Source organism: Lutra lutra, chromosome 5 (genome assembly GCF_902655055.1).
Source record: "Lutra lutra chromosome 5, mLutLut1.2, whole genome shotgun sequence".
Lineage (NCBI taxonomy): Eukaryota > Metazoa > Chordata > Mammalia > Carnivora > Mustelidae > Lutra > Lutra lutra.
This window is the reverse complement of record NC_062282.1, coordinates 39,129,373-39,151,907: the sequence shown is the minus strand read 5'-3', so window position 1 is coordinate 39,151,907 and position 22,535 is coordinate 39,129,373. Positions and strand designations below refer to the sequence as shown.

The 22,535-nt window shown below is 37.3% G+C and overlaps 1 protein-coding gene across 1 annotated transcript in view; it reads right to left on the bottom strand.

Moving 5' to 3' along the window:
* The window catches only part of ITGA1 (integrin subunit alpha 1), a 173,104-nt gene that overhangs the window by 54,912 nt on the left and 95,657 nt on the right, over positions 1–22,535 (bottom strand). The window contains 5 exon segments of the mRNA XM_047728897.1: positions 883–1,025; positions 7,002–7,146; positions 7,803–7,876; positions 12,013–12,150; positions 12,153–12,176. Coding sequence (XP_047584853.1) covers positions 883–1,025; positions 7,002–7,146; positions 7,803–7,876; positions 12,013–12,150; positions 12,153–12,176 — 524 coding nt within the window.

Below are 22,535 nucleotides of genomic sequence, written 5' to 3'. Positions count from 1 at the left end.
ACTGTAATGCAATACTAACCAACAGCATAGATGTTTCAGTTAAAAAATATTTACATATATTTATGTTTGCATATTGGATGTATAATTTCTCAAACTACTTTTATTATTCAATATCATCTAACGAGAATTTTTAAATTTTACATAACTTCCCACTACTTCCAGGAGAAAATCCAAATTCTTTAGTTTGCCATTCAAAATCTCACACAGCTGGGGTCTGAGTTATCTTTTTAACTGGCTCTTCTGCTCTTTCTACCTATCTACAATCTATCTTTCCTTCTAGACTAGCACAAATCTTATCTCATATTAAGACTTTGGCACCAATCCTAGCTTGAAACAATTTTTCCACCTTTTGCATTTACTGTCTATGCCATTGGCATTTTCCTGCTTCTTAATGTTTTAGATCCTTTTCTTTATATGTATATATTGTACACCTGTATCTACATCATCATCCATCCATCTTACCTCCATATCCATGCAACTGATTTGGTCCTGAGGCCAAAGATGTAGGTATTTTAATCTCTGCAAGGAAGTTAACACTGGGCCCTGTTTAAGGTTGATGTTGACTATGAAAGTATTTTTTCTTTTTTAAGTATTTTATTTATTCATTTGATAGAGAGAGAGAGAGAGAGAGAGAGAGCACAACCAGGGGGAGCAGCAGAGGAAGAGGGAGAAGCAGACTCCCCACTGAGCAGGGAGCCTGGTGTGGGCCTGGACCCTAGGACTTTGGGATCGTGACCTGACCTGAAGATGAGTGCTCAACTGACTGAGCCATCCAAGCATCCCAGTACTTTCTCTTTTTTAAAGTTTAGGACAATTGGGGGTTAATTTAAATTTACATAGGGTATACACGGATTAAATTAAAACAATAATTTTCAAGTTTACCTGTTCTCCACTGAGTGTCTGGAGAATCTTGATGTCTCCATTTTCCATCCTGTAGATGACAACCTGGCCCGTATGATTGTACCTTGGCTGTCCAGCAATGTACAGCACATCTCCAGAAACAGTTGCAGAGTTCACTGTGTAACCTGACAAAAGAGAGATGCCAGATATCAGATATACTATTTGACCCCTTAAAGTCTGCACAGAATAAATTAAGATCCACTTTAAATGGCTGGGAGAATCATTTTTATATGTTTATATAGATTTCTCTTTTTTTGAAAATATTTATTTTTTATTGAAGGGAAGTTTGTCTCTGTAGAAGCTTTTAGCATGCTCTCTGATTATCTACTGTGACTGCTTTGTCCAGCCCCCAACCTCGGTTTTTCATTGTTTAAAGGCACAAATGATAATAACAATGATGACAGAAGAAGAAAAAAAAACCCCACAAAAAAATCCCTCATAATCCCAATTCACCACTTTGTAATAAATCAGTTGTACTTTACCTGGACATATTTTATAGAACCTAATAATTATAATAATTATTAATTTTATTTTATTATTTTATGTATTATTTATTTTACAAAATTAGTAATTTTATGCATTTGGAATCATAGCAAATGTAAGCCTTTTCTGTGTTGCTGCTGTAAATTTTTATTTCCTTTTATTTATTTGTTTTTTAAAGAGAGAGTGTGTGCATGCACGTGTGCACGAGGGACGTGGAGGGAGAAGCAGAAGGAGAGGGAGAGAATCTTAAGCGGGCTCCATGGCCATTGCAGAACCTTAGGCAAGGCTCTATCTCAGGACTCTGAGATCACGACCTGAGCTGAAATCAAGAGTGAGATATTTAACCGACTGAACCACCCATGTACCCCTGCTGTGGTAGATTTTTAAGTAGTAATTTTAAGTTGTTGATGTTTATTTCTCTGAGTTAAGGTATCAAGGGATTACCTTTCTACCACAGGACCACTCCTACCTAGTAGGAAATGGTAGAATTTTTAGGTGGTTTTTAATTTTTTGATATTATGCAAAAGCATCCTTGAACATTTAATTTTTTTCTTTTGGATTTTTTGGTGATAAATTTCAAGGAATAGATTACTGGATCAAATTTTCAATTCTTTCAGTGTCTGGCAAATTTTTTCCAGAACATTTGCACTAATTTACTCCATGAACAGCCAAAGTACAGACTAGTTTTATCAACTCCCCCCCAAACCTTAGGTCTCAATACTATTATTTAAATTTGTGAATGTTCTAATAGATGTTGAACATAATCTAACAATAATACTTTGCTGGGATTTTAATTTGCATTTGTTTGATTAAAAGGAGGTGGATGGGGGGGATGGCTGAAATAGGTGATGGAGATTAAGGCACGCACCTGCTGTGATGAGCACGGGGTGATGTATAGAAATGCTCAATCACTATTTGTGCACCTGAAACTAATATTACCCTGTCTGTTAACTAACTGGAATTTAAATTTAAAAAGTGAGATTTGACATTCTTCTTTTTAACTGGGCTTTCACTTTTTGTGTGTCTTTGAGGCAGATTATTATTAATTTTTGAGTGAAGAATTAAATTTATTCTTTGTGTCTATAGAGAACAGAGATAAATCAATAATAAAAATTACCCTGTGCACATTTCAACTCTACAGAAGGAAGAAATGTTCTAATAACCAGATCTGCCCATCAGCAGAGGAGCAGAGGGCAGATTATTTTTCCAAATTCCACAGAACAGTATTTCTTACTAAGAAAAGGATTATATGGAAAATTTATTTTCCAAGTGTTTTACTATAGGGTAATAGTTTCAAAGGTTTTTTATACTAAAACATGTTTAATCTCACAAGTACTAAAGAAACACATTCCTCAGGCATTTTTCCTTCATGAATATTTTTCTTACATTCTCATTTCTTCATCTTTCTTTGAGCTCCTAAAAAAATTATACATAATAAATTGTAAACCATTCTTTCTTAAACAAGAAATGTTACTAAACAAGTACTTACATTACTAACCACAATATTGCTTAAAAATAAAAACTTTAAGGTCATGTTTATACATAAATAAAATAGAAAAGAAGAATGTGCAAAACAAAAGCTGTTTTATTTCATGTCACTCTACTAAGAAATATTAAGAAAGGATTGGCCTAAGAGTGTTAGTATACTTTGATTTTTCTTTTTTTCATTTACAGATCTATAAATGCCAACTGATAAATGAACCTTTAAAAAAAAGTTAAAAATTTTGTTTGAGGCTTGGGGTTTTGTTACTATTTGGTTAATTAAGTTTGATAATTTGCACTTGATAGGTACATCTATTAACTGAAGTCTGCACAAGGACAGTATCTACTGGTTAGGTGGCTACTGATGGAAACTCAAGTGTCTAAAGACAAGGAGGGAGAGAGAAAGAAGACTATGTGAAGTTTAATTTTCTTGAAAGGAAAATAATTATAAACATCTAAGTTTAATGTTGCTTTATGAAGAAAAAAAAGTACAAAATTGAAGAGAAAGGAAAATTCATAGCACAGCCTGCTGCATGGATTTATAAAGATAAAATATAAAGATATAAAGATTAAAAATAGATCCTGTCAGCTCTCATAATTCACTTCTTGGGAAAAGTGCTCAGAGCTGGTGAGGTAATGGGAAACAGGTATAGTTCTGCTTTGATTTCGTGCATTTGCCTCCTATCTTTACTTTTTTTCTTGAATTTGTCTGGCATGATTAGAAAGGGGCAGACCGTGGGTGGAGGAGGCAGGGAATGAGATTTCGGTGGTGTTCTCACCATCAAAATCACTCGCTAATTCCATATTGGCCTAAGGCAGTTCCTGGGTTGTTAAGTGAGCGACTATATCCTGAGAAGTTCAACAGTTTCTGTTTCTACTTTTTTCTGGTCATTATTGATTAGTATGAGGGTTTTTTCTTTTGTTTTGTTCTTTTTTTTTTTTTTTTTTTTTTGTAATAGAGCATCTACCCATCACTTTGTTTCCTCCATAAGATTTTCCACAGCCTAACAATTTGTAATCCACACAGATTTCAGACTAACACATTCAGACTCTTCTTAATTTGTAACTCACACAAGCAGACATTTTGAAAGCTCCATTTCAGAATTAGAATAATATTTGGGGTACAAAGCTATTTTTCTTCCCTGTCCCCTTTCTGGGTGCTTTTCTATTTTAAAAGAAATCTTATTATCTTAAACTTTATGTTGGCAAAATATCTTAATGTGTTAACTTGTGATTAAGCTAATGAAATAGTTTATAAAATATAAAATCATCTAAGCACATTGTGGACAACATACCCTCAAATTTCCTTTTCTGGGCAGAAAGGAATCATATGTCATAAATACTGTGGTTACAAATGAAGGTTTTATTAGTTTTTTTCTTGCTCACAGTGATATCTTTAAGTCTTGAATTCTCTAAGCTTGCTTTAAGCAAACTTAAATCTAAGCTTTCAGGGAATAATAGATTTAGGATTCTTAAGACTATTTGGTTTTAAGGAATTTTATCACATAACAATAATTCAGAATATCAAAAAAACTATAGTATTATTAAAATGTGTGAGTTTTTTTTTAAGATTTTATTTATTTATTTGACAGAGAGAGACAGAGATCACAAGTAGCAGAGAAGCAGAGAGAGGGAGGGGAAAGCAGGCTCCCTGCTGAGCAGAGAGCCCGATGTAGGGCTCGATCCCAGGACTCTGGGATCATGACCTGAGCCTAAGGCAGACGCTTAACCAACTGAGCCACCCAGGCACCTCAAAATGTGTGAACTTTTTAAAAAAGAGTTTATTTATTTTAGAGAGAGCTGGGAGGGGCAAGAGGGGAACGGGAGGGAGAATCTGAAGCGGACTTCCCAGAACTGTGAGATCATGACCTGAGTTGAAACCAAGAGTCAGATGCTTAACCAATGGAGCCACCCAGTCACCCCAAAATGTATGAACTTCTTCTTCTTCCTCCTCTTTTTTTTTTTTTTAAGATTTTATTTATTTATTTGACACAGAGAGAGGGAACACAAGCACGGGGGAGCTGGAGAGAGAGAAGCAGATTCTCTGCTGAGCAGGGAGCCCAATGTGGGGCTCAGCTGAAAGCAGATGCTTTAATGACTGAACCACCCAGGTGCCCCAATGTGTGAACGTCTTAAGATGTCACACACAACTCTGTGGACTTCATACCATATCTTTAATTTTGTAAATGTTTTAAATGTGAAATGAGCACTGGAATAAGAATCAAGGGACCTAGATTCTAGTTCAGATCTGTCATAGGGAGCTGTGACCTCATTTTTCTATTTTCTTAACATCTTAATTTGGAAAGTTGGATGTTTACCATATGCTAAGATTTCTTTTAATGTATATGAATATTGAGTCCAACCTCTGTATGTTATAGCACAATCTTCCAAATATTTAAAAAATATGCAGTGTACAGTGTTTCTAACCATCAACTTCTTCAAATTTTGTAGGGGGTGGGGAAGGACAGAAAGGAATTGTCTCCAGGTCGGTATCCTTTAGATAATCTTTTATCAGCACAACCTAGTTTGGTATTTTCTTTTGTAATGTGTGATGTCTGACCAGGGCAGAGTGGAATAGGACTTCTATGAGAAATAAACTAGACTTTCATGAATGCCGTTCAACATGTGTTAAGGGGTTTGAGCGCTCACATTATATTTGCTGCTTACTGCCATATTTTTAACTATCTTAAACCCTCCGGCCTTTCATTTTTTCTTAAGTCTTGTTGTCTCTACAGTTTTTTTTTTTTTTAAAGATTTTATTTATTTATTTGACAGAGCGATCACAAGTAGGCAGAGAGGCAGGCAGAGAGAGAGGAGGAAGCAGCTCCCTGCAGAGCAGAGAGCCCGATGAGGGGCTCGATCCCAGGACCCTGGGATCATGACCTGAGCCAAAGGCAGAGGCTTTAACCCACTGAGCCACCCAGGTGCCCCTGCCTCTACAGTTTTAAGATGTGTCCTTGAATAAGGAGATGTATGGACCTACCAGTAAAGACCCACTCCTACCATCCTTGTAAAATAGAAAGAAACTGGAATAGAGAGAGAAAAAGAGTTGTCTCCAGGACAGAAAGATCCCAGAGAGGAATGCTAACATAGTAAAATATGAACAGTGAAATGTAAAGAAAACAAATGTTTTCTTTACCACTGCACCCCCAGCACTGAGAACAATGCCTGGGGCAAAATAGGTACCGGTCAAATATTTGTTGAATGAGTAATGAGTTGGGAAATCATACCCTGAGGATTTTTTTCATCCTAGTCCCTCCTAATGGTTTACTGAGATCATTTAGTGATAGACTAGTTCCCTGGTATCTCCTAGGCAGCTCGGTACAGATCGAGAACAAGGTGATACCAGACATATGCCTCCTTATTCCAGACAAGTCTTTGAAAAACAAGATGGTATTACATCTCAACATTTGTCTGATTTAATAGAACTACTAAAGAAGAGGCTATAGGGGCACCTGGGTGGCTCAGTGGGTTAAGCCGCTGCCTTCGGCTCAGGTCATGATCTCAGGGTCCTGGGATCAAGCCCCGCATCGGGCTCTCTGCTCAGCAGGGAGCCTGCTTCCTCCTCTCTCTCTGCCTGCCTCTCTGCCTGCTTGTGATCTCTCTCTGTCAAATAAATAAATAAAATCTTTAAAAAAAAATAAAGAAGAGGCTATATATCAAGACAAATTAACATTTTTTTCCCCCAAAATGAGTACCCTTAGAAAGAAACCAATAATATAGGATATATCAGAGAAAATAGGAGTCTGATCTTCAGGCTATTAGCTGAATCAAGGTTTCTCTTTTTTATCGTAGTTTCTTATCCACCAAGTGCAAAGCTCTTCTTGAGATTAATGAGAATACCAGACACAGGGAGACCTCAAAAAGTACACATATTAGCCTAAATCATTTCTGTACTAGAGAGACTTTCTTAGAGAGCATGACCTCCATGTTCTATTATTCTGACCACTGCTCAGAAACTAAGGCTGCTTTGGAACTTTCATGAGTTCTATAAAATGTCTAAATCTTGAAGTGATATATCTTATGTGATTTTAAGTAAGCCTATATAAATATAAGCAAATAATGCTAAAAATAAAATAAAAACAAAACCAAAAATAAAACATAATAATTTTCTATCGATTACATCCAAACTTTACCTAAATAAGAAGCAAGAGGCTCATTCTTTTTGGTAGACTCAACGTTAAAGGTCGTATTTTGGGGGATTATGATTTGATTAGCTTTCTGCATGACGACTGTTCCATTCCAGTCATAGGCTCCTACTGCTCCAAGCATGACCCAGTCCTTATATCCAAATAGAGAAGACAAATGATATTTAACAAAATAGTAAGAACACGGCATTAACAGTGTGATAGGTTCCAGTCAAAGTGCTTTACATAATTAACTCATAATTTTCATAATAACACGATAATAACTTGACAGAGTAAGTAACTTGCCCTAAGTTATACAGTACAATTTGCCCACTGAAATGTCAATATTCCTTTGCATGGACTCTGATGCATTTTTCTTTCATCAACCACAAATGATATATTTCCTAATCTTGCCTGTCTGCTTAATTCTAGGTGCCAAACAACCTAGGTCTTGATCATGGAATTTTAGTAAGATGTTTGAATACACTGAAACTGAGAAAAAGATACATTCCATATCATTAGCAACTATTTTTTTAGCCAGATGGATAATTACATAAGGCAGACTTCAAAATGTTTTATGCAAAATTATTAGTACAGTGTAATGAACTGTGTGAAATAACTTGTTTTCCTAGTAAGTTTGTGAAATGTCATTTTCCTATTTGGATTAGGAACGTCATCACGGTCGGAATAACTGCTCAAGCCATGAACTACTAGTTGTACTTACAACGCTGATGCCTGGGCATTGCTTTCGGAAGTGGAAACCTTAAAAAAAAAAAAGATACTTCGTTTTCTGCTGAGTGGTCAATGTACCTGTGAATAATGAGCACTGAAGCCAGTCTGAGACATTTCCATTTCAAATGAAGCTGCTGACTGGTCAGCTGTAGCTATAACAGAGAGATAAACACCTGTTAGTATACTCTTGATCTGAAGAAGACAGAGGCCAATTACAGTCTGGGCTCTTTACCAACCAGAACTTCCAACATCTTCTGGGTATGTTCAGCCACACATTTCTCAACCCAAAATTCCTAGGTAGGGCTGGGTGGAGGACAGAGAAGGTTAGCAGAAGGGCCCTGTCTAAATTCTTGACCGATGGCTTCCCCACCCTTGCTGGAGAAGTTGAGAAAAATCCATTCATGCTTCTGTTCTTACACTGTGGATGCCTGGGGATGATAAGGCACTTTGGACTCAGGGGGTTAAAGTTGAAAGTACTGAAGTTGAAAACCTCTGTCTGTCCCTCACACTATGGGGATCCTGCTCGGACATTAGGCTAAACTCACCTGCTGTGTTACTGGGCTGAAATAATTTTATTCACATATCTAAAGAGGTCTCTTGACTCTACCAGCCTCACCTGTATTTCCAGCAACAAATCCTCTTAGAATTCCATTATTTGATGAAGGGTGAAGAGTTCTGGGTTTGTATTTGCTCTAAATTCTGGTGGTAGATATCACTCACAAATTGGGAGGAACTTTTTGATGAGCTCTAGGCTACATGCTGTACAATCACATATTTTTTTTTTTAAGAGTCAGTACCCTTTTTTTTTAGTCAATGGTCTGTATGAGGTTCAGTAGCAAGCATTAGATCTTTTTAGCTTTCTAAGAGCTCCCTGAATCTGCAAAGTTTTTAATGAGGATTTCTATGGGCAAGATTCTATACCCATTTTTAGGCTCTTTATTGAGATACAAAGATAATCAGAGCATTCCATGGAAAATGTGCTACTCTCAAAATATTCACCAACCCAAAGCCACAACCTCCTAAGGGGATTGCGGGAATGTTGATTCATTTACTTTTAGTAGGGAGTTACTGATTTATTTGGCTTTGCAAATAAGTTAAAAATAGTGCATAATTGTAACAGCCAGTCTGCCTTTTCATTGAGGCATGAGAATAATTAAATTTGTGAAATCAAACTTATTTACTCGCAATCTGCTGTCATAAATCTGTTAACAAATACATCAGTGATTGCCTTTTTTTAGGACTAGGTTAAATGGGGATATCAATCTAGAATTCAAATGTATCATTTTAATTTCACATATGAATTATCCTCTAATTTAAATGACTGAAGGGCATTTTAAGTTTTTAAGTCCACAATGCTTTATGGTGTCTTTTTATTTATCTCGCAAGGCCAACTGCAAGAGAGCAGCAGCAAACACCTGCATATTTCCAGTACCTTCTCCTGATGCTGTTCTGCTTATAGCTGAGAACAGAGAGAAGGGAGCTGTGTGACATTTTGCCTGCTGAACTGTCCTCATGGAAATAGCACCTCGCACATCTCTGAACTTCTTGCTGTCAACTCCTCCCAGGACTGTTCATGAGTACGGAGATAACCACTCTCCCCACTGCTCAGCATGTGCTTAGGAATTTCAGCAATTTCCCCAACATTTGCTGGGAAAGGGAGAGAGACCATTTTCTGATTTTGATTGGTCAGGTTGGTGGCCTGTTCTCATCACTAGGTGGCGCTGTCTGTGGCAAGCAGGAATTTCATAATCACTGCTATTTACCATCTAAAGATAAATGCTGATAGGAAGTGGACACTTCTCAAGTAACAAGGAACTGAAATCCTTTCTGCTGTCATTATGAAGAAAATCCTAAACAGGCTAGTCAAAACACTGCATTTGGTTAGGCCTGAAAGTGCAGCAATAAAGATGTGGGAGACATTTTAATCTGAGGGCATTTAAAAAATAATTTTGCTTTTAAATATACAGACTTCTTACAGTTTCTGGGCATTCCAGCATGTAATTTTAACTCATGTTGTGGTTAGTTTAGAAGCAACACAAAAATGTAATTTAAGGCAAATTGGGCTCCTCTTCCCACAACTGCTGATGTAGGCTTCATTTCTACAAGTTCTGTAAGGTTATATTTATTTGCTTACTTAAGATGAGGTTTAAAATTGAAACTGTATTATGCTTAACTATCTAATGTAACTAAATCATTCTCATTTAAATAGTCTTTATGGATTCTTTCCTATCATGTATCACATTATTGACTTATCAGATCACATTATTAAAAATTAAAAGTACACAATGATTTGGAAAACTTTGTATATGTCCCTGAGACCAGCAAAGCTTATGGTCTGGCCTATTAGTAAATGACACTGGGATAGCTACTGTGAGACCAAAGCCACTTAAAAGTGACTTGTGCAAAGAACGCAGGAGAGCCAAGTTATTTAAAAGCAGCTGCGACTTCAGATGGATAAGTAATTCAAGTGCTCTGTTTCCAAGGGTACAGGAGAAAAGCAGCCAGGGCAAAAGGGAAGCAGAGAAATGAAATCTGCATGGGCTGTAGCTGCTCATCAAATCTAAACCAAATCTGTCACTTATGGGTCATGTTCCAGTCACGAAATCAGCAGGGTGAGTCATCACCAGCATTTTTTTAATTGAAAGAGAAGAGAAAATGAAAATGAGAAACTATCAGAGTGCTTTGTGTATAATAAGAGTGATTTTGTGAAATTTTGTTTTATTTTTCTACTTATATGTATGTGCACTAGGTCATGCAGAAGTGGAAAAATTTTCCCTTCCTCCCTTCCAGGTTCCTTGGCTAGTTTAATAATTAACTTGACCTAAAACAGACTAGCTGGACAAAAATAAATTTATTTTCATACGGCATCCCCCCAAAATATGAGATGGAAGGGTAAGTGGGGGCAATTGACACTTATATGCCCTCCTGACCTAAGGACTGGGATAGGTACCAGGGGACCTCAAAGGGAGGAGGGCAGTTCACAGGACATAAGAAGCACAGATGTTTAGTAATTAGAAGTTTGCCCTGCCATGCAGATAGGTCTTTCCAAGTAAAAAGTTGTCCTTGGTTATAGCTCTTTTTCTGAGCCAGGGCACTTGTGTAAATTCTTTTAGTTAGTTAAGGAAGAGGTTAAAGTTTTTCCCGAGTCCGCTGGGTCTCGATTACCTTCAGCTCAAAATAATCTACGTGTTAAAGTGACATAGTTGGGGGTAGCCTACTTTACTCCCCTTTAGTGACCCATGATAATAAATACACTACGCCTTGTGACTCTTTCCTTTCTATACATTTTAATATTCTGTCATTGGTCAGTTATTTGCATTTTCCTGGTCATTTGATGCTCAATCAAAGTGGTCTACTCTGTTTTACTTATGTCTTTCTCATTTTATCTTTCTGTTCCCCATTATCAGGTCATATCAGGATGACTGACAATGTGATTTTGAATTTCTGTGTTTAAGATGAAAACAACAGTAGTTCCATGTGTCCTCACAAGGACAGGGTCCATTGAATTTGGATGAGGCATAAGAGTAGAACTCTCTGGAAAAAGGGAAAGAAGCATGTTCTTTTAGGCTCCACTTATCAGAGAATATGAAAAAGAGGCTTTTTTTTCCCCAGTTTTCCCGGCATAACAATTCCAGACTTATTTTTTTTTTGTCAGGCAAAGGCTAGTTTCAAAGTAATTTGTTACTTGACATCTACCAAAGGCAGAGGAAGGAATGCCATGACTCATTATCCTCAGTAGCCAATCGTCATTGCAAAATCAAAGAAAAAAATCTACAAAAAAGAATTATGACTTAGACAAATATAGTGAAGCAATGTTTTACTGTTGTGGGAGTTGAGAGAGTTCCATAAAGACCTTTAAAGTAGGCAAGAAGCAAAAAAGGAGAAAATAGATGAACAACGAAGTTACTGCAAACAAGAACAGTTCCACAGAAGCCCCAAATAACACAAACATATGAAAAAAGAAAACTTGAGCTAGTGCCTCCATTTTCTAAACCTGTGTCCCAGAAAAGGACTAACACAGGCAGGCACATTTTTGTTCTGGTGAGTCTACACTGACCATCGCTTTCCTTCAGCCCGCACATCCTTACAAAGAGAGCTGCCGACAGACACGGTGCAATGTGAGATAGCCATCTCGGGGAAAGATTTACATAAAAGGCACTATTCCATGCTGGCTATTCGAACAGGAAAACTGCATGAGCGGTATAGTAGTAGGAATAAATACTAAAACCCCATTACACTGAGTTTACACTGTAGAGAGAACATGCAGGATTATAAGAACTAGTCATACCTTCCAAGGCAAATATTCTTTCTCCCAGAGCTTCCACAATGGTAACTAGGGCCAGTTCATCAGAGACGTTGAAGAAATGCTTCTCGGTGGGTTCACTTGCAATTGATTTGATTTCTTCCACAAATTTTTCAGTGCTTAATTTCCTCTGTTATAGCTCCCAGAATCTAAGACACGACAAAATGGCAAGAATGTATTTTAAATTCTATGTGTTAAATAAGGATCCCAGGCATTTTGTCAATAAACAAGAAAGTGTGGAGTACCTTAATGTAATGCAATTTTTATGTACTTCCACATTCTTGGAAGAACGATCTTCAGAATATGTAGATTCCTTAATATTAATTGTTATATACTATAATTCTTGTAGGAAAACATAAAGGGCAATCTTGTATGTTTGTGAAGTTTCTTCTCTTGCATTTCTGTGTCCCTGTTTAGGAACAGCTCTATCTTTTATTATTATTATTATTATTTAATTATTTAATTTTTTTAATAAACATGTAATGTATTATTAGCCCCAGGGGTACTGGTCTGTGAATCGCCAGGTTTCCACACTTCACAGCACTCACCATAGCACACACCTTCCCCAATGTCCATAAACCCACCCCCCTCTCCTACCCCCCCCCCCACCCCAACCCTCAGTTTGTTTTGTGAGATTAAGAGTCACTTATGGTTTGTCTCCCTCCCAATCCCATCTTGTTTCATTTATTCTTTTCCTACCCCACCAACCCCCCCCCGACGTTGCATCTCCACTTCCTCATATCAGGGAGATCATATGATAGTTGACTTTCTCTGATTGACTTATGGTCTCAGGGTCCTGGATCAAGCCCCGCATCGCATCGGGCTCTCTGCTCAGCAGGGAGCCTGCTTCCTCCTCTCTCTCGGCCTGCCTCTCTACCTACTTGTGATCTCTCTCTCTGTCAATAAGCATAATTTGTTTTTCCACTAAGCATAATACCCTCTACGAACAGCTCTATCTTTAAAGTCTGACAATTCAAAAGTAAGCTACAGTTTCTGAATGTCTCTGGTATTATTCCAGCCCATGCCACCGCCATTTGCTGGCAAAAGCAATTAGCAAGTGAGTTACTTGATCTTGAAGAGGCAGTTCTTCCTGATAATTTTACCAAGAGGCAGTCCCACACCTATATTTTTTAAACAGATGACAAAATAGATAGTAATCTAACTTGGCAATCTAGAAAATAAACAATCAGGAGATTCCTGTTTGAAACCAAATGCTCAAGACAGGGACACCCCTCCCCCCCGCTTTTATAGAGAAGAAAGGCAGGAATTATCTGTTATAGTTCACTGTAATTATTTAGATTGTCTTAGCAGGTTTTCTCAAACACCTATTTTATTTTTTAAGTAAGGTTTACTGAAATATAACTTATATACAGTAAAACTCACCCTTTTTAGTTATACAATTCTGAGTTTTGACAAACCCACACAGTTGTGTTACTACCACTTCAAGATGTAGAACATTTCTTTTCTTTTTTTTTTTTTAAGACTTTGTTTATTTATTTGACAGAGAGAGAGATCACAAGTAGGTAGAGAGGCAGGCAGAGAGAGAAGAGGAAGCAGGCTCCCCGCTGAGCAGAGAGCCTGATTCGGGGCTCGATTCCAGGACCCTGAGACCATGACCTGAGCCGAAGGCAGAGGCTTAACCCACTGAGCCACCCAGGTGCCCCAAGATGTAGAACATTTCTATCAGTGTCCCTCTTGCCCCTTTGTAGTCAATCTCTTCCAACCCCTAACTCTTACAAACATCGATATATTTTCTGTCCTTAAGGCTTTGCTTTTCCAGAATGTTATATTATGAATTCATATAGCATGTAGCTTTTTGTGCCTGACTTCTTTTATTTGCAGAATGCTTCTGAGAATCATTCATGTTGTCCCATATATCAGAAGTTCAGGTTTTTTTTTTTTTATTGCTAGTAGGATTCCATTGGGTAGATGCACCCAGATTGGAAACAAACCAAATGTCCATATAAAGTATGGGACAAATTGTGGTAGATTAATACAATGTATATTAAAAAAATGAATGACTGATGCACAATATATCATGGGCAATCATTATGTTGGGTGAAAAGTGAAGCACAAAAGAGTATATACTATATGATTTCATTTACATAAAATAGAATAGTCTACTTAAGCTGTGGCGGTCTAAGTCACACCAGTGGTTACTACAGAAGTGAGTATTAAAAATATGGAAGTATAGGGAACTTTCTGGGTGGGTGATGGAAATGTTTTATATCTTGATTGAGGTATCAGTTACATGGTGTATGCAATTATCTAAACTCATTAATTTGTTCACTTTGTACATAATTTTCACATTGAAATTCTGCATTTCATTGTACGTGTTAATTAAAAAAACAAATGAACTTTGATGGCTTGTAATAATACGGATGAATCTTAGCAATATTAAATTTTAAACGTCTTAAAATACTATATACAATATGACACGCTTTTTATAAAGTTAACAAAAGGAAGACTTAGAATTTTTTTTTAGCTATGTATAGATACCAAGAGATTAGAAAAGCAGAACAAGAGATGAGTATAGTATTTGGGCTGATGGTTATCAGGTAGAGGATGCCAGGTGGTGAATGAAGTCAGGCCCAGAGACAGTTATACTGGATACTTAAAATATGTATACAGGTATAATAATAAACATGGAAACCTATAAAGTGGGCCATGCTTTCACAAATGATGAGGTCTCCTAAACCAAGGATCATGATTAATTCAATTCTGTGCTCCTGGAATCCAAAAAACAAAGATAAGATCTTCAGCTTTGTGCTATTGCTTGATTTTTAGAATATTCTACTCCTTGGGGACAAGAAAAGCAATGACGTCCAGTGACCATGAAGCTACTGGAAATTTCTAGCTTCACTTTCCATTTTTAAATCATGACATAGATTTGTCTAGCATCATTAAACTGAGACTCTAGGGTGCCTTCAAAGTCCCACTGCAACACAGACCTGCAGTAGTCCCCAAACACAGTTCAGCATTATGGACTGGTTGGATCCTGAACACATGGGTGGGCTGGCATAGGTGGAGGCACCAGTCAGTCCTGGTCCTTACTGGGTCCCCCTCCCACAGACACCTGCCTCTCTCCTCTGAGCACCCATATCCCCCCTCACTCTACTTAAGCTGCTTGTTCTAGGCATCTGCATGGATAAATGTCAGATTCAAAATGGTAGATTTTAAAACTGGTATTTTTATTAAGCAGGATACGATTTTTCACTTATAGTTAGAAAAAAGCTAAAATTACTGTTTTAGGTGTTGCTATTTATGATCTACCACATACTTGTTTATTTGAAATCATAAAATGCATGAGGGTTTAGATTAGTAACTAAATCATTAAAATGTACCCTAAATGTTAATGTGAACACAAGAGTTGTGTGCCAGCTAGTGAGGCAGGCAGTTCAGATAGCAGCTCTGGAGTTGTCCTTAGTGAGAAGGTGCTGGGGGATTTATTTCTGGTTTCTCCCCCTGGCTTGACTCACACCCTCACCCCATTCCCAGGGAATACCCGAGAGGAGTCTCGAACAATACCGCCTATCAGCACACACAGGTCTTCACTGAGGCCCTTGTCTGTTCTTTAGTTCCACATCTACCTGTAAAATGTGTTCATGAGGCACAATGTGAAGAACTTTTGTGCTACTTTGAAAAAGTGGGCAATTTAGGAAAACTGGAGCTGGCTCTAAGGAAATCAGTACACTATTTGGGTAACTTTTGATTTTGAACCTAACTCTATACTACTTGTCCAGGTTTAGGTAGGAAGGTCAATGCCAGGAGTCTGAAAAATTGCACCAGAACACAAAAACTCAGACCCTGTCTACTTGGCTGAAAAGCAAATGACACCCATCAGAAATGGTTATATTTGAACGGAGACCACTGGTGCTTTTCCCACTTTAGCTACTTGATGGTGGAAGAGAGTTAATGGAAATGAACGTAGAGAATTGTCCAGATAAGGGAGTGAAAACTCAAGGTCCACTTGCTCTTATTACATTGAACAAATTCTTTCTTATACTTAAAAACAATTAAGATGGTTGTCTTATAGTTGAGTATTTCCCCACATCTAGATGGACATGCCCCAGGGAAAGCACGGAAAAGGCAGGAAACAGTCTCCAGCCTCCAGAGCCTCCATCACACCTATGTGTCCATTTCAGGATCACTGGGTTCTTGCCCAACACCTCACTCTACACCTGGTATTCTCACATACTGTTAGGTTCCTCTTTTGTCAGCAGTTTTGCTATATACGGATTTCTTTTAGATTCATACAAATTCTACATCATATGAAGCTCTCTGGGTCCCCATTGTTTTACCTAATTTATCTTAGAAGTTTTTGACATCCTTGGCTGGAAAGTCACCATCTTTCCCCCTTAGTCCCCGTTGAACATATTCTAGATTCACTGTCACATTGACATGTAAACTTGTATTTCACTTATGAAGTGATGCATTTGAAAATACACATAAAAATTGTAAAGATGTTTGGACCATAATGGTTGAGATTCTTAATTGTGATGTAATGTTATCAGACACTTAGTGCTCTGTGTGAACTTGGATAAAGTTCAATGGGGGAAAACGCCCAAGTGACATACTTAAATAATAAAACATAAATGGAGTATGAGAGTGTGTATTTTGAAGGAGATATAATACAGTAACTCCTAGGAAGTACTGTGACTTGCAGTTTGAACTATTTTGTATTACAGAATAAGAAACGAAAACAGAAATGTATTTTGATCCTTCACCCAAGGATCCAGTGTTTGCAGAAACATTATCTTCTATGAATGGGAAGAATACAAAATAATACTTATAAATCACTTCTGTTTCACTTTGTACAAATATGTCAAGCCCCGGCATTTGGTATTCTGTTAATATTTACCTCAGGTAGACATTCAAAATTGAAGTTCCCTTGAGGCAGATGTGTCAAATGTAAAGTGTGTAATACATTTACATGTACTACTGTGTCTTTTGTGTGCAAATGAATGAAATGCTAAAATACTTTCTAACTTCTCTTATTTTCATTTGAATGCTGTAAATGATCACATTTCATAGTCATTATATCCCAGCCATTATCATCTAAGAATAGACTATGAATGTAAAACAGTTTCCTGCTGGCAACATCTAGTATCCTCAGGTGACAGAATACAGACCATGTAGAATACATACCAGTTTAGGACCCTCACCAAATCTAAGAGTTTAATGGATCATGTTTGCAGTTTTATCATAGAATGCTTAAATTTTCAACAGTCAATTATTTTGGGGTATTGTCTCCCCAAAACACACCTTTGTGGTGTTCAGGACCAAATGGTTAAGTTAAAAAAAAATTGAGTAGGAAGAACAGCCCAGGTGATAATAGGAGCAGACCCCCCCAGGTATATTTGATCCATGTGAAGCGTGAACGTAGCTTCAGAAATGCCTAAAACCTTTCTGTGTGAATGCACAAGGAGAGGAAATAAAATAACTGTCTTATTTCCTAGTTTGACACAAACTAAAAAATACAAGTTTCACTAGGGAAAAGAAACATGAATTGGGAAAATAACAATTCTTGCTGAAGTGAAATTTTCCTATACATTATTTATAAAATATTGAAGAGCAATATAACAATAATTCATTGATTAAAACAGGAAAAGAAGCCAGGATATTATGATTCTCTAGGAAAATCAATGCAATTATGAGACTGCTTTTTGACCAGATGGGAGGCAAAGTATGAATTATCAACTAGGGATCCAACCAAGGGAACACAGTGACTTAAGGACAAAAAATACTGTATATGTAGCCAGATACCCAGTAAAAGTGATGTAAGCTTCACTTAAAATTAAGTCATTCATTGATAGGTACAGTATCTGCTTTCCAGTGAAGTTTTTTTAATGTTGTCAATGCTGCTGATGGCTTACTCAGATCATTGCCTGCTACAGTGGTACCTGGAAAGCCAGACTATATTCTCTGGGAGGAAGCTGAACAAATGATAGAACTTCTGATATCCAGTTGTCTGGGATAAACTGGGCATACACTTTTGCACACTGAAAAGACTAGCCATAGACTCTGTGGCCAGTATCACTGAGTGAAGTCTGGACCTATGGAATTATTCTCAACCACAGAAGAGATCAAAATAGTTATAACAATTATTATAGTAAGGAGAGGTAATAATGGATCGATAGTAATTGGCAAAAGATAATTTATAGTAACAACAAGGGGAAAAAGAAACAATGAAGTATTTTAATTTTTCACATCTGTATCCCAAATAAAAAAGAACATTGTTGGAAATTTGGGCTCTCTCCATAGTTTGGCTATGGTTGATAATGTTGCTACAAACATCAGGGTACATGTACCACTTGGCACCTGTATTTTTGTATCCTTTGGGTAAATACCCAGTAGTGCAATTGCTGGATTATTAGAGCAGTTCCATTTTTAACTTTTTGAGGAACCTCCATACTGTTCTCCTGAGTGGCTGTACCAGTTTGCATTCCCACCAACAGTGCAATGGGATTCCCCTTTCTCTGCATCCTCACCAATATCTGTTGTTTCTTGTGTTGTTAATTTTAGCCATTCTGACTGGTATGAGATGGTATCTCACTATGGTTTTGATTTGTATTTCCCTGATGATGAGTGATTTTGAGCATCGTTTCATGTGTCATCTGGATGTCTTCTTTGGAGAAGTGTCTATTTGTGTCTTCTGACCATTTCTTAACTAGATTATTTGTGTTTTGGTGTTGATTTTGATAAGTTCTTTATAGATTTTAGATATAACACTCTATCAAAATGGATAAAGAAGATGAGATACACACATACACACACACACACACACACACACATATACACACATACATAGACACACAATGGAATACTACTCAGCCATCAGAAAATGAAATATCGGGGCGCCTGGGTGGCTCAGTGGGTTAAAGCCTCTGCCTTTGGCTCAGGTCATGATCCCAGGGTCCTGGGATCAAGCCCCACATAAGGCTCTCTGCTCTGCGGGGAGCCTGCTTCCCCCTCTCTCTCTGCCTGCCTCTCTGCCTGCTTGTGATCTCTGTCTGTCAAATAAATAAATAAAATCTTAAAAAAAAAAAAGAAAATGAAATCTTGCCATTTGCAATAACATGGATGGGGCTAGAGTGTATTATGCTAAGTGAAATAAGTCAGATAGGGAAAGAAAAATACTATATGATTTCACTCATATGTGGAATTTAGAAACAAAAACAGATGAACATATGGGAAGGGGGAAAAGGGGGAAAACAAATCACAAGAGATTTTTAAAGATAAAGAACAAATGGAGGGTGATGGAGAGAGGTGGGAGGGGGGATGGGTTAATGGGTAATGGGGATTAAGGAGGGCACTTTGGGATGAACACTGGTTGTTATATGTAAGTGATAAATCACTGAACTCTACTCCTAAAACCAATATTGCGTTGTACATTCCCAAACTAGAATTTAAATAAAAAAATTGAAAAGAAAAAAAAATATTGTTGTAATCAGAAGTTGCCTTATTTATAAGCAAGTCATCTTGGTTATAAAATAAATACAGTCACCTTGTCCCTGGGAGTCAGTCAATCAATTTGTGTTCTGGGAGTTATCAGGGATGAATCACTCTTCTTCTTCCCTTCCTACAGTGGGGCAGGATGTCTTTCACTGATCATACTTTTGAAAGGAAAGGAGGAAATCTCACTGATGAAATGCTGGAAAACCATTATGTGTAATAGCTGATTCTTACAGTAAATACAAAAGATTTTGTTGAAAAACAACTTAGGTTAAGCTCTTATAGTTCTGAAATTTTTGCTTCCTGGACTATTTAAAAGATCAATTTATATTAAGAAGACTCTCTCCTCCTAGGCTGAGGGCACATGCTATGGAACTGAGAGTGAAAGGAAGGTTGTACACAGTTGTTAGTGAAGCTGAGATAAGGTTTGGGCGTCCATGGGGGAATCTCTGAAGGTTTCTGTGCAAGGGGGGCAACACAATTTATCTCTAGCACCATGATTTTATTATTTCATGGTTGTAAACTCCTCTAGTTGAAGATCCTTAAGAAAAATAATATTTATTGGTTGCATAGCCTGCCATAGTGCTAGATGTTTTCAGTCATTATCTCACTGATTCTTTATCTGAGAGAGAGAAAAACAATACTTACCCTTTATCTTTACAGATAAAGAAGCTGAAGCTTAGAGTATTAAGTGACTTATCCACTGTCACAAAGGCAGAAAGTGAGCAAAGTTCTTTCTAGCTCCAAAATATACTCTTCTCTACTCTCCCCACCTTCTTCTCATTTTAGAAAATCTCCATGGGTCTGTTGTTGTTTAAGGTTATAACGCTATGGGGCAGGCTTAGTGTCTCTATGCTAGGTCTTATTGCTCAGGTACAAGGGCTGGAGAAGACTGCGGTGCTCTTTGGAAGTCTGGAGAAGTGAGTAAAAACAGTTAAGACAGTCCTGCACCTTCCAGATATCTGTGGTGGCAAGAAAGAGAGATTGGGGGCTGGGGAAGAACAGCCCAGGGCAGTGGTACATATGGTAAGTCAAAGGGCTTCTAGAGTCTTGGTCATGTAGCCTATAGCCATGAAACCTAATGTCCCTTGGTTTCCTCATTCATAAAATGGAAAAGGAAAGTTTCCCTGCTCTCTTTGGGGTGCCATGAAGGACAAAGAAATGTATCTAGGACACAGAAAAAAAACCAAAAACTATTCCAGGTTACAGAGTGCTATATGCATAATTTAAATTATTTTCCATATTTCCATTTGAAAGGTGGAATTCTTACTTCTCTTTTTCTAAATGTCCCTCTTCATGGGGTGGCAACATGAAATTGAGTCATCTCAGTTCATGGAACTATTAGAAGTTGATTTAGAAAAAAAAAAATCACTATTAAGAGGTAAAAAGCACTCTATTGCCTCCTTTTTTTTTGCATTTTTGAGACACTAATATTAGTAATAATAGATTGTTTTTATATTGATACAGAGTTGCTCACAAAGAGCTACAGTACTTTGCATGTAATATCTTCTACGTTATCAATTGCAGGCTAGGCTTTTCCTTGGAATTAAATGAAATTTGTTCTCTGATCCTTTTCCCCTTCTTGTCCAGCTTAAACGAAATTACAGAAAACATTTTAGAGCTGCTGGCTCCTTCACTGTGGATGCACAGTTAGGGACTATGAAGTAGGGAGGAAATGGAAAGTTCAGCTTTGTGATGCCACCAGCTTTGGTTTTCTTTTTGATATTCCTCTGGCTATTTGGAGTCTTTTCTGGTTCCATACAAGTTTTAGGATTATTTGTTCCAGCTCTGTGAAAAATGTCAATGGCATTTTGATAGGGATTGCACTGAGTGTGTAGATTCCTCTGGGTAGCATAGATATTTTAACAGTATTTATTATTCCAATCCATGAGCATGGAATGGAATGTTTTTCCATTTCTTTGTGTCTTCTTCAATTTCTTTCATGAGTATTCTGTAGTTTTCTGAGTAAGGTCCTTTGTCTCTTTGGTTAGATTTATTCCTAGGTATCTTATGTTTTTCGATGCAATTGTAAAAGGGATCAACTCCTTAATTTCTCTTTCTTCTGTCTCATTGTTAGTGTATAAAAATGCAACTGATTTCTATGCATTGATTTTACATCCTGCCACTTTGCTGAATTCCTGTATGAGTCTAGAGTTTGGGGTAGAGTCCTTTGAGTTTTCCACATAGAGTATGATGTCATCTACAAAGAGTGAGAGTTTGACTTCTTTGCAGATTTGGATGACTTTTATTTCTTTTTGTTGTCTGATTGCTGGGGCTAGGATTTCTAGTACAATGTTGAACAACAGTGGTAATAGTGGACATCCCTGCCATGGTTTTTTACGTTAGGGAAAAGCTCTCAGTTTTCCCCACTGAGAATGACATTTGCTGTGGGTTTTTAGTATATGTTTTTATGATACTGAGGCATGTTCCCACTATCCCTACAGTGTGAGAAGTTTTAATCAAGAAAGGATATATACTTTGTCAAATGCTTTTTCTGCATCTATTGAGAAGATCATATGGTTCTTGTCCTTTTATAATGTAGTGTATCATGTTGATTGATTTGCAGATGTTGAACCACCCTTGTAACCAAGGAATAAATCCCACTTGGTCATGGTGTATAATCCTTTTAATGTACTGTTGAACCCTATTGGCTAGTATCCAGGTAAAAGTTTTGGCATCTATGTCCATCAGGGATATTGGTCTGTAATTCTCCTTTTTGATGGGGTCTTTGTCTGGTTTGGGGATAAAGGTAATCCTGGTCTCATAGAAAGAGCTTGGAAATTTCCCCTCCATTTCTATTTTTTGAAACAGCTTCAGAACAGGTATTAATTCTTTAAATGTTTGGTAGAATTCCCCTGGGAAGCCATTCGGCCCTGGGCTCTTGTTTATGGGAGATTTTTGATTACTGCTTTAACTTTCTTCCTGGTTATGGGTCTGTTCAGGTTTTCTCTTTCTTCCTGTTTCAGTTTTAGTAGTTTATATCTCTAGGAATGCATCTATTTCTTCCAGATTGCCTAATTTGTTGGCATATAATTGCTCATAATATGTTCTTA